The following is a 13,579-nucleotide window of genomic DNA, read 5'->3' on the forward strand; positions in this document are numbered from 1 at the left end:
GTGGGGGTCTGGGAGAGTTCTCGGGGGGTCCGGGGGCAGGCACTGGGCTCTTCGGCTCTTGGTATGGAATGATCTTATCTGAAGAAGTTGTAATTCGAAAGCAAAGCAACGACCAAACTCGGCTAAAAGAAAAAAGAAATAATAATTATATATATATATAATATATATATAATTTAAAAAAAAATAATTTAAAACCCCCAAACAAACAAACCAACCAAAAAAAAACCCAACCCACTGAACAGTGGAGATGCGTTGTGGACACTGGCATACTTTAGTTCTCCATGTGGATGGTTCCCAGCTGAATCCAGCTGTGGGCAAGCACCTGGCTGTTGCTGAAAAGAAGTCGATCAGAATTCAGGAGTATTAGTTAATAAGTGCCTGATCCTGTTGACCCTGTTCTGGTTCACCCACTCAGCTATGCGGGGGTGTTGAAGAAGGTGTCCTGCCAGTTAAACCAATTATAGCTGGCAAGTAGCAGTCATCAGCATTAGTGGGGGAGTAGGGAGTGAGGCCCAGCCACACCAGTGCCCTGCTGTAGCATCTCTTCTGAACTTTACCAGTAACCTTCCAAGTCTGCAGAAAGGCAGCTTTAACCCTTGGTGTCATGGAGGGAGGTAGTGCCTGCTCAGTTCTGTTCGTCTTGTGATAACCTCTGTAAGGATTTTAGGTCTCAGGGCTGGAAACTAGCATTGCTGATGGAAAGAAAGCTGATGTACCACGAGCAAGAGCTATCGAAATTCTTAGCAGTGTGAGAGATTTGCTTGGAAGAAGAAAAGTGGAGTGTTACAAAACATGCTGAAGATTTGTGTATGTTATTTGACCAGAGTTCTGATCTCTTGTTTTTCATAAGCTGTGTAAGTGCACAGGCAAGGCCACAGAACAAATGAGCAGCCTAGCATAGAGAACCAGCGACTTGGGTTAATCAGCAACGCCATGTAATGAAGACTTCATATAAACCCTTTGTCTTAGGACCCTAAAAGTTTGTAAGGAAACAACAAAAAAAAACCACCCCAAAACCCAGGAAGGAGAGAATCCCAGTCACTTTAGTTAATAGGGATGTTCCTAACAGAAGTCGTGTAGAAACCAGGATTGTACCTGGAAGTGTCAGAAATCTGATTTATAGTCCTATCTGGGGATCAGATGTACCAAAAATATGTCTAATGTTTTTACAAATACTTTCCAACTGGTAAGGCTTACAGCTCGTTAACCCCAGATACCACAGCACATTTCAGTGACAAAACAAAGGGTGTTAGAAATTGCCATATAGTTTTTAAAAGCCCTACAGAATGCAAGGATAAACAGTTGTTAAAACTGTGGCACGTTTAATGAAAAGAGTAGGATGCTTGCTGAGTGAGACTCATGCTGTGTAAAATTCTTTGCTGCTCAATGAGATGTGTAATTTAGATCAAATATTTGTACATGCTATTTGAGGTAAAAACCATCATTCAGTTGATTGCACTTTTGGGTAGTAGTATTGAAGTGTAAGTTGACTATTCTTTTCATATTCAGTTGATTTATTTTATTTCAATTATAAACCCCATACATCTAATACCAATGAAGTTAAAATGGGCTTTTCAAGGTAAGGACTCCTGATTTTTAAGTGATGGACTATATGAGAGGATGAAAGGGTTCCTTGTATTTGGCTGTTAGATGTTTTTATCTTCCTTTTTGCTTATATGGACAGCTTTTGTATATGTTGTCATTTTGATAGACTGGACTTGTCTTGTTTAGCTCCCAATTTGCCATTTTTGGCTGAGCTTAAGATTGTGTTTTGGTTACTCTTTCTGTTAATGTGGCTGGTGAGAGAACTTGCTCATAATAAACGGTCACACTTTTGTAGAAAGATTAATGACTATTTAAATACAAATGCCCTGTTTTCAGATGGTTTCTGTAGAGCAAGAAAATTTAGCTCAATGGTGTGAAAAAGGAAAAAGAAAATTGATGAGGGACAACTTGCTGCAGTATACATTGTTAAGGTATCATTCACTGACATCTGAATTACAGTATCATGATAAACCTGAACAACAGCCATAAAACTGGCTTTATTCCTCATATTTGTTCATAAATGATAGGATCACTTTTCCTCAAGTGATATATAGGAGAACAAGTTACAAAGGCCTCACAAAACCCTGTTCCTGGTAATACAGGTAACATAATGTAACTTTGACTTCAGTATCGTGAACATATTGATAGTGATTCTGTTATCAACTCTTTAAAAAGGGTCTTTTACTTCATCAACCCTTTTCGATTTGAACTAAAGCTTTATAAATATGCTAATCTCGTGTTTACAAAATATGCAGGATAACATGGTTTAAAGATGCTTTGCCTTGTGAAGGAAACAGGTTGCTATACTGGGTATTGGCTTCAATGATTATTCATAAAAGGGTGAAAGTGGTGAATGTTAGTACATGAAGGTGTATTATGGTCAGTGCCCTGTGCCTTCCCTTCCTCTGCAAGCCAAAGTCCAAAGTGAATCATAGTGTGTGATCAGGAGTATAGTAAGCAAAAATAACACCAACTTTTATGTTTAAGATAGTGGGAGAAACTTGGAAAATACCTCAAAGTGATAGATACCTGGTGGATAAAGGACTTCTGTAGGCTTTTCATGAGTTACTAAAAAGCCCTCAAACTGGTTGTCAGAATCTAATAATCCTCATTTGCTCATATCCTAAAGCTTTAACTCCAGTGATGCCTGTGAAAAGTCTTCCAGTTAAAAAGCTATATAAGCAAGATCAGAATTGTGCCCAGTGTGGTTTGGATCTGAGCAAAGAGAAGGAAAGCTTTCCCTGTATCTTATCCAGAGAGCTGTTCGGTAGTCTGTACTGAAGCAGTGAAAATATATCTGTTAACATGCTTGCTTCCTCAGTAGCAACGTTTTTCATGTAACCCCTCTCATTTTCAGATGAGTGATTTTGGTATCAGAAACATGGATCAAGTAGCACCTGTGTCTAACATGTACAGAGGAATGCTCAAGGTGAGTACTCTTGAGCTGTCACCTTTTATACCCTACTGGGGCATCTCCTAGCTAATGCATTTATTGTGCTATTAATGCTAGCATGGGGATTGTATAACCATGCCAAGGTGAACACAGATATTGAAGTTTTAATTACTTGCTTGTAACCTCTAATCTTTTGGAGTATTCCCACTGAGTGCAGCAGAGATGTGAAAAGCATAAGGTGCAAATCTTGCAGCCACTGCCCTCTTACCTAAAGAGGCTCCCACCCTTCATCCACCAAATCCTAAGAACTAGAAAATAAGAGGTAGACAAGAGCTGAGCTCAAATTCTTTGGCATTGGCGGAACATTTGCCTAAATAAAAGTTACAGGATAGGTGGGTAGGGGTGGTTGTTACATCTTTAGCTTGATGAGATTGGCAGAGCAGTGTTCTGATACAATTCTATGACTTGTTATGTCTTATTCATTCAAGAGCATCGTATGAAAAAAAAAAGTAGGTTATTTACTTACTACGTACACCTAGATGAAATACAAGTCCAATACATTGTAAGAAACCAACTGTAGTTATTAAATATATTTATCTTTAGATAGACTGTCTGTTATCTTGTTTTGAAAGGAACTTGGAAATGGAGGACAAACAAGAAGCAAGACTATAAAGACTCAGTCTTTAAGTGCTTCCCTCCTTCCCATTCACACATGTTACTTTTTAATCTCAGCAGCCATTTTTTACACAGTGTTGATTAATGTAAACTGAGTAAAGTTTAGGAAGACACTTTCTATTCTCGTTAACTTTCTGGAATGTCCATGTTTTGAAGTTTTTAGTGAGACATTAGTCTTCTACTTCTCTGATGTTTTATGTCCCCTCTTTGCTTTCTCTCCACAACAACAAAATCCACAAGAGATCCCCCAACTGTGTGTTCTTTAATACAGTGTTTTTTCTAGGCCATTATTCAGTGTTCAATTGTCATGTAATTAAGTCAAAATCAAGACCTATATTCTACTATTTTGTAGCTGTTTACATTTTTATTTTGTTCTGCAATTATTATTCTTACATATGTTGAAAAGCAAATTAAAATGTTGCATAACTGATAGGGAAAGCAGACTTTATTCTACTTTTTTTCCCCCTTTTACTATTTATACATCAAGAACCTCCTTCAACATTAATCTTCTCCTTTTTGAAATATGAAACTAGGACAGTATGGATTTTACTCATTTGAATGCCACAGCATTTTTTCCAGTGACTCAGGATAAGGGTCAGCTATTTACACAAAAGCCAGGAGTTTCCAGATTGTGTTGAAAGAACTTGCCCTTTCTTTTAGCTACTAGTGATGAGTCAGTGCTTTTTTCTAGTAATACATGAAGAATCTTTTACTAGCAGATTTGGCAATTGTTGTTAACTTGTTTCATTTGAGTGTGAGCCTTTCCAAGGGTTTGCTTTGATTTATTTTTTTTTTCCTCTAGTACCTGAACCAAATGTACACAATTTTTCTCAGCTGGTCAGTGCTAGTGGAGATTTCTGAATTCAATTAACTCCTAGAGGCATGATATTGTTGATATTATCAGACTTTTCTTCTGTTGAATGTATGCTTCCATAATGTATGTACTAGGACACATTGCAGTTTGTTATCAAATACAACTGAAAAAATATGATTCCTAGTTTTTTCCGGCTCGAGTTAATGTAATTAACTCGAGATTGGGGAGGGGAATGACATGCAACACATAAAAGGCACTTGGTGCAAAAAGACCCCAAGCTACTTGAAGCTTTGTGGTGACATAAAAAGGAAAAGTAGGGTATGTGAGGAAACATTAATACCTATTTGCTATTCCAGAAACATAGTTCAGGTTGCTTTTGCATTGTACAAGAATATACTGCCCTGAAAAATCTATGCCTTGCCCTCAGCTAAATCCTCTACCTTGGTATAAGCTGGCATATCAGTGGATGCCTAAAATAAATAAGCATTGGCAAGTTGTCTTTTTCTCCAGCTTCCTGAACTGCAGTAGCTGCTGTGATTGTGCTGCAGCTCTCCAGAGCTGTTTTATCCTCAGGTGCTTATCCCAGTGGCAACTTTTATCCATCCATGCCTCTAGGTATTACAGATACTGTTTCCTTATGACTAACAGACAAGTTGCATAAGTTGTTTTTAAAGTTATTTCCTTCTCTGTTAGCATTTTCTTTGCTCCCCAAAGACTAATGGGGCTTGGGGGATGTAGTAAAAGTAATATGTGTTTCTAATGTGCAAATTAATACAAGTCAAGTTTGAAAGAAGTTAGGTTTTCAAAGTCTAGCAATATCTATTATGTGTTTCCAGTACAACAGTAGAATCTCCTTTAGGAGAAAAGACTTTATTAGTCCTTTCTATTCCTTTCTGTATAGTGAAACTAAGAGTGTTTCACTGAACATCTGAACACTGGAAAGACAGCAAAATGTAGTGGGTGGCAAATTTCAAATATAAAAGTCACAGCAAAGGAGTAACATCTTTTCCCAAGTCTTGTGAAGCTGGCTGTACAACATCAAGTGATGTGGTTCAGATTAAATTTTTCCTCTGAAAAAAAAAAGGCTGCATAAATCTACTGTAGGTCTTTCACTGGCAGTTGTTTTCCCATAACTTACAATTCCTGCCTTCACCATTAAATACTCACCCAATGGGTAGTCAGTTTAAAGGGTTAAGGGAATAAGGATTTCTTTAAAATATACCCGGAAATAAACATATATACATGCACACACATGTTCTCTGTTGTTAAAAGCCTCAATGACAGGAAAACTTAAGAATATCCTTACTTGGCTTTAGTGTAACATGCAGAACATGCCACCTACTTAGCACTGTGGTCTAAATGTTAGTTGTCTTGTATTCATGTTTGTATTTCAAAGGCACAGGTTAGGTGATGCAAGATAGTGGTTGTGCATGATCTCTACATCTAGGAAGTTAACCCAGCCACATCCTAGCAATGATGCTGACAGTGCTGTAGCAAAATGCTCACATTGATTTCTTTTTTGTATTTGTTCTGTTGCTTTACAGCGTCAACCAGCATTTGACACCTTTGATAGCTCAAATTCTCTCTTTGCTGGATATTTTTTCTCGCTAAATGAAGATCAAACACTTCAAGAAGTGCCAACAGGATTTGATTCTACATCTTATGGTAACTCTTCACTTTGTTCCTTAGTCCAGTTAGAAAGAAATATACTCTTACAAGTGCGACATGGATTTCCCTAAAGAAAAGGTTTTTAGTACACAGACTATTAGTCCATACTTAATTTTATCCATGTGAGTTGCTCTGCTGATAGTTCCTATTCTCTGTACTGGGAAGGAATAGGAAATGGAATTCAGTAGCCTAATAAACTGACAGTCCCTGGAAGAGGAGTTAGTAGGTATTAAAGCAAAGCTAAGGGAGATTAAATATTTTCTTATTAAAAAGTTAAATTACTATGTGTATTTAAATTTACATTTTAATTATGGTTGAGATGTTACAGGTATTCTGCAAGCTCTTTTCTTGACCCTCTGGTGCTAAATCCCAGAACACAAAATCTTTGTTCCCTTTCACTCTCAGTCCCCTGTCCCCCAGTTTGTTTTACTCCTTACCTTAAAACCAGGGCTGGGGATGTTTATAGATCCTTTTTTGTGTGTGTATGTAGGACAATACCTACTAGAAGTTCTCTACAAGTCCCTGCCTAAAATTTTTGGCAAAACAGGGAATTTTTGTCCCAAATGTAGATATTTTGCCAGAAGCTGCCTTTATAGCTCTCCTTATGGGAAAGAAAAAAAGCCTCAGACTTCGGAAAACCACCAGTCTATTATTCCAATGTGATTCTAATAATTCACTCTCTCTGGTCAGCAAAGCAAGTCCTAGCAGATACTGAGGATGGGTGTGGTGAAAGCAGAAGTTCGGCACGGGCTGGTAATGAGCTCTACTTGCTGGGTCAGGTAGAGCCTGTAGATATTCTAGGAAAACAAGAAGAGCTGAACAGCTTCATGAACTGTCCTGAAGTCTGCCAAGTTCAGCACCTTTATATGTCCTGCCACCGTTATGTGCCTCTAAGGTAGCAGAGTTCCTTCAAATCCAACTGGTGTGTGAGTTTCCAGAGGCCACAAATGTTCAGGGGGTTGAGCTGCCCTCAGATTAGCCCCAGCTTAATTGCACTGATCACAAAGAAAATAGCAGTAAATCTGAAACTCTTGGGCAGTGTGGTTGACTTTCCTTAACTTAGTCCTTCTTTCAGAGTAAAATGAGGCATCTTCTGGTGAAAATTGCCCAGTAAGAAAGGCTGAGTGGCAGCCAAATTTGTCATTAAAATGGAATCTACTTACAAATTTAAAAATCAATGAGACAGGTTAGGGATTTATACTGGCATAGGGTGATGTTGACTTTGGATTTTGCTGCATTATCTAGGCACTGGATACTAGCTTGTTCCCAGTCACTTACTTGTTTCAGGTGATAGAATAATCTATTGCACCTTGTATTTGGGTGTTTGAGAGATGCATGGGAAGGTCTGAGATACAGCTAATTGAAAAAGAGTGTTCAATAGTGCAAGCTGTTTCTTCACAATCTCACTATCAGTTAATTATCTCTCCAAACTAAATGAAGACTGTCTGGAGATACAAGGGACTCTAAGATCAAACTATAGGTGACAAAATAGGAATCGTCAGTCTTGTATTTCTTTGACTGTTACTCTTAAAACAAAATGCAACAAAGGCACTTTATGTAGGAGCATCTAGATCATGGAAGCTGCAAACCTTTAATTTAGTCTGATGCAATTTTATCAAACCAGTAGCGCAGATTTTAGTGTTGATATAGTAAGGGAAAGACAATATATCAGAGGACAGATCTATAGTGCTTGTTTCTGTTTTTAAAATACTTAGTTTCTAGTATCCCTTTCTTATTTTTCAAATAGTCCAGCAAAAAGTTGTCACTCCTTTCACTGGCCTAAAAGTGAATGTATCTTCTTTTCCCCTCCACCCTTTTCTTTCTTGTAGAGTCGAACAACTGTGAATTGCCTCTGTTAACCCCGTGCAGTAAGGCTGTGATGAGTCAGGCCTTGAAAGATACTTTCAGTGGTTTCACAAAGGAACAGTGTCGGCTGGGTATCCCAAATAGTAAGTGTTTTCTATTTATAAGCTCTTTTTTTAATGCTAAGGAGGAGGCTGAATAGTGGCCCTTTCAAAAGGAAGAGAATGATGTCAGTGGGAAATACAAGAATGGATCCTATGTGAATCTGGCACAGCTTGGCTTGGAAAGACCAGACTTGCTGATATTAAAAATGGGTGCATGGAGAGCTCATGCCTTGGCAGCATAAGAGAGAACCAAGTAAGCTGAGGACATCTCTGCTTACAAGTGAATGCAGACAAAAAATAGAGTACTGGGTTTAGGTTTTTTTCTTTCTTTAAACTGAAGATTTAATTCTGAATGAATTCAGAATTAATTTAGCAACTTGTCTTAAGACATTCTTTCATTCATTGCCTTTTAATAAAGATTATTTGACAAGAAGTTAGGGGTTATCTCTAAATGCTGGGTACTTTTGGTCTTGCAGATCCCTGGCTGTGGACTGAACAGCAAGTTTGCCAGTGGCTTTCATGGGCTACCAATGAGTTCAGCTTGGTAAATGTGAACTTCCATCAGTTTTTAATGAGTGGCCAAGACTTGTGTAACTTGGGCAAGGAGCGTTTCCTGGAATTGGCACCTGACTACGTGGGTGATATTCTGTGGGAACACCTGGAACAGATGATAAAAGGTAGTTACAGAGCCAGGAAGAGCTTTTAAGGCTCTTCTAGTAGAAACAGAAATGGGACTCTTTCAACACTTGTTTCACTGCAAAGGGCTTTTATTACATATGAAAAGTTAAAATTAACTTTAAAACTTGGTTAATAAAAGCATCATCAGAACTATTAATACACCCTTTAAACGCAAAGCATAGATGGAGAGATTTTCAGAAATTATCCTGTATTCAGGCCAAATGCTTACTGCAGTCAGTTTTATTTGGAATAATCATTTAAATAAACAAGATTAGAATAAGGTTACTCTAATGCACTATTTAAAAACTTAACCAAGAGTTGGACAAAATTTATTCACTTCTTATCACGAGTTTTCAGTTTAATTCCTTTAATGTAGTGTTTTGAGATAATTCAGGGAATGTAAAGAAGTCTGACATTTTTGTTTGTCTTAGGAGAACACTGGTGGTATAGCTAAAACCCTATATTCAGTGGCCTGTGAGTTCCATTTGGTTTGGAGTGTAAAATTGAGTAGTTGCATACACTAAGGACTTGGACCTTAAAATGCACTCAGTTCTTGTTGTTTCTAAGTTTTGTGTTAAAATTCAATTGGTATTATGGTTTTCAAGCCTATTGCAAGTTAGTTGGGTTTGCTGGTGTTTTGTTGTTTTGGTCTGTGTTTTTTTCCAAGGGAGAGAGTGCACTGCAGTGTGTTAGTAAAATTTATGTGATTGTTCACTTCTGACTCTCAAGTATTTTAGAGTCTTTTGTGGTATATGGGTCAGATCTTTAAAACTTTAAAACCATTTTTTTTATCTCCTCTCCCTAGACAGCCAAGAGAAAACGCAGGATCAGTATGTAGAGAACTCTCATCTTACCTCAGTTCCTCACTGGGTCAATAATAACTCATTAAGTAAGTATTTTAAGAATTTTGACATTTTACATCTCTTATGTCTATTCTAAGAATGTCATGGATCCCAGTTAAAAAAACCAACAACTAAAATAAGGCACCAGAAGAGCTGCTGTGCTTGAGGAGAACACGACTTCAATTGTCACAGCCTTCTTTCTTAGAATTGTTTAATTGTCATGTAATTCATATAGAAAATCTTTTGAAGAGCAAAGGCTTTGAGAAAATCAAATTTCCTCTTGGTATGCCCAAGCCTACATCTGTGGAGCAGAATGACCACTCCCACCTCTAGCAAGCAGAGTAAAAAACTAGCCTTGCTGGGGAACAGCAGGAGTTATGTTCAGGCCCTTCTGAGTGCTGTGGAAGATTAATAGAGGTTTTGAAAGTGTATAGGATGCAATACGGGCTTTCTCAGATTGGTTGATTAGTGGTGTATTTCATTCTCCCACAGTAGATCTCCAGCACAACCTTATTACATCATTTAGAAATGAGGGCCTTACTCAAAACCACTTAAGCTTTTGAAGCTTTTTCTGTAGCCCTGCAGTTTCCTTGAAGAACAAACAATAAGCATATTTGTGGTTGGCAAGTTATAGAGGGAAAGCATCTGATTCAGAACCCATTAGATGGGGATCTTCTCACTGACTTCAGTTGCCATTCCAGTAGGTCTGTTGCATCTGTCACTCCTTCTTAGTTAGATTTTCATAGGAAAATTGCTTTTTGATGGCACAGCTGTAGTAAGGTAGAGGTGTATGAGTTTAAGAGACTGCAGAGAAAAACATCTAATTAATTATTTTATTTCTTTCTTCAGCTGTTAACGTAGATCAGAACTCCTATGGTATGCAAATGCCTGGATACCCTAAAGCTCTTGGTTATCCCAAACCCAGTCTTCTTCCTGATGTCTGTCAGACTTCCACAGGACCAAATCTCCTCAGTCCCGAACAAGAGTTCTCATTGTTCCCTAAAACCCCAGCAGATGCCGTTGGTGTGAATTACTGTGCAGTAAATCAAGATTTCCCAAGAAACAATCTGAACTTGCTGATAGATAATTCTGGTGAGTCATTATTTGCATGATAACTATGGGTCCAAGGCCGTATTCTGTATGTCTTTTCCTCCTTTGTGTAATTTGAATTTACAGGCTAGACTAAGAAATGCCAACATTTCTCTCAATTTTTTGTTTGTTTGTTTTATGAAGGTAAGCTTAGAGAACATGAATCTAGTGACAGTGGTGCAGAAAGTTACGAAAGCTCAGATTCGATGCTACAGTCCTGGAACAGCCAGTCATCATTAGTGGATTTACAGCGTGTGCCATCCTATGAGAGCTTTGAAGATGACTGTAGCCAGTCCTTGTGTCTGAGCAAGCCTACAATGTCTTTCAAAGACTATATTCAAGAACGAAGTGATCCTGTAGAGCAAGGGAAACCAGTTATACCGGCAGCAATTCTAGCTGGCTTTACTGGTAAGTACTGAAACGAGATGGTCACTCCTCTTCTTGTGTAACATCAATATTCTCTATAAATATATACCACAGTGATAAAGCTGTATAGTTGTAAGGTATGCCTCTCAACTTAAAGACCAATACTGATTAAGAGTTTCATTTTAAATGTTACTAAAGGAAGTCAATAGAACTATCCCTCTAAAGCAAGATCAGGCAGGTACATCAGGACATGTAAAAATCAAATGCGCTTTTTGATCTTTTTAAAAAAGAAGGAAACTTGGACAAAATCTTCCTCACGTGAGAGTTTCCACAGGTGTTGGCTTGCCTGTTAAGACCTTCTTCCTGTAGTCCTTGCTGAAATCACTTTTCCTCTAGAATGTTTGCTAAGCTAGGAATTGCAGGACAGAAACAAGGGCTTGAAATGCAGCTGATGGGAGGTGGGAGTGGAGTGCTTAGGAGCCCATATGAAAGGAAAGACATTGCTCATGTCAACTCCTGTGTTTCCAGGAGAAAGTTTATTTGTTTTCATTTTAATGTGTTTGTAAACTGATTTGTGTTATAGAGAAAGATCCTAAGTTTCTTTCTGATATTAAAAAAAAAAAAAGTAAATCAGTGTAATTAAAAGTCTTACCCTGTGATATGAGTATAGTCACTTATATTGTTTGTGGTAAGAGCTTGCAGTAAGAGTATTAATTATGGTTTTTCCACATCCCCCCTCTTTTAACAGGCAGTGGACCTATACAGCTATGGCAATTCCTTCTGGAGTTACTGACTGACAAGTCCTGTCAGTCATTCATTAGTTGGACTGGAGATGGATGGGAATTTAAACTTGCTGACCCAGATGAGGTATGTAGCTACCTGTGATGAACAAAAAGATTTAGGGTCTGATCTGCCATCTGTGGACCTAGTCTTGACTATAAAGCGTTTACAAGATCAGACAGTTACTGAAATCTCTTCATCTGCAAATGCTTTACTATACTGTCAGGATTGTTGTGGGATGTTCCAGCCCCCCTCCTCCTACCCCAGGATACCAGCATTTGCTTGTAATTAGGAGAACACGTTGTATAGCTTGAAGCTTAAAGATAGTGTACAAAGTTAGTACTCTTGATGGTGTAATACTGTAATTAGTTTACTGAATGTAGTTGAATCAACAATGTCTGGGGTTGCACAAAGGCATGAGGAAAATGCATTCCATGTATCACTGTCCTTTTAGATACACAGCAAATACAGTGGTGCTGCTTTTAAAATATTTTGGGAACTTTCAAGTTTATTCATTAAAACTAAATAAATTGTATTTTCATTTTCTGATACTGTTATTGTAGGAAAGTTATAGTGTTAAGAGACAGGCTATGAAGTCTGCTGAAGCCTTTGTTAAAAAAAACAAAAATGGGGGTCTGGAATCATTGTCTCCAGGGAACCTTAACTTCCATGTGAAGAGCTATCCCATACTGCTCAATAGCAACTGAACACTTACATGTTGTATTCTTGATAGAGGAGACCATATTCCCCATAAACTCAGTCTCCTTAGGCACATTTTGGCACGTCCACTCCAAAGAGGTACCTTTTCACTGGTGTTTGCTATCAGACACTTTCTCCTGAAGCTGCTGTCAGTAATTGTCTTAGAGCATGTTCAGCTGCAGGGTCAGTCACTAACTCTTCTCTTACCTGAGTCTGGGACATCCAAAGCAAATACAATGCTCCGAGAAAGGGTTTTAATAACTGCATTTATGAGCCACCAGCTAGAAGAACATGACCTGAGTAAATCCTTTAAACCCTTTTTGCTTTCTTTTCGGACTGACAGGTGGCACGGAGGTGGGGAAGGAGGAAAAACAAGCCAAAAATGAACTATGAGAAGCTCAGCCGGGGCCTACGCTACTATTACGACAAGAACATCATCCACAAGACTTCGGGGAAGCGCTACGTGTATCGCTTCGTGTGCGACCTGCAGAACCTGCTGGGCTACACGGCGGAGGAGCTGCACGCGATGCTGGGGGTGCAGCCCGACACGGAGGACTGAGCCTGGGGACGTGGTGCTGCAGGGGTGAAGATCACGTGTTGGGACTGCGTCTGGGAACCGTCTGCAGTCAGTTCTCCTGGCTGTTCCAATGGGTGCAACTGTTGAGAAATAAGGACCTTAACCGATTTTGTAACCAGGGAGAGCTGGAAGGAAGTGGCCTTATTTCATCAGTGGCTTCGGGTGTTGCCATGTCAGGCACTTGAGCAGCATGGAAGTCAGCACCAACCCGAGCTGTGTCACAAAGACATGGAAATGCTCTTGGATTAAGCATTTTGACTACCTGTACTGCCATATAAAGCATTGTGGCTACTTATACTGCCGTATAACAATGGGTTGGCTTTAAAACCAAAGGTTGGATGAGAAACCAGTGATGCAGCAGAAGTATTGCTCAGATATTTTTAAATACCATTGTCCTTGCTTACATCTTATATCATGCAATTTATTAAAAAAACAAAACCAAAAACAAAACAACCAACAAACTAATTTATTTTAAATGATCAGTAAGGAGAATTGATATGTTTTGTTCTAAAGCATGTTTTATTATTATTACTACTACTCCAGAAA

General features: G+C 38.5%; 1 protein-coding gene across 1 annotated transcript; it reads left to right on the plus strand.

Moving 5' to 3' along the window:
* The first annotated feature begins 2,902 nt into the window (after positions 1–2,902).
* Positions 2,903–13,302, plus strand: ETS2 (v-ets avian erythroblastosis virus E26 oncogene homolog 2). The gene is made up of 9 exons (XM_010000425.1): positions 2,903–2,974; positions 5,972–6,092; positions 7,925–8,044; positions 8,479–8,679; positions 9,486–9,569; positions 10,372–10,614; positions 10,756–11,019; positions 11,726–11,844; positions 12,800–13,302. The coding sequence occupies exons 1-9, from the start codon at positions 2,903–2,905 to the stop codon at positions 13,013–13,015; spliced, it is 1,440 nt and encodes a 479-aa protein (XP_009998727.1). The 3' UTR covers positions 13,016–13,302.
* Positions 13,303–13,579: the final 277 nt, after the last annotated feature.

This window comes from Chaetura pelagica, unplaced genomic scaffold (genome assembly GCF_000747805.2).
Source record: "Chaetura pelagica isolate M959 unplaced genomic scaffold, ChaPel_1.0 scaffold244, whole genome shotgun sequence".
In the NCBI taxonomy this organism is placed as follows: domain Eukaryota; kingdom Metazoa; phylum Chordata; class Aves; order Apodiformes; family Apodidae; genus Chaetura; species Chaetura pelagica.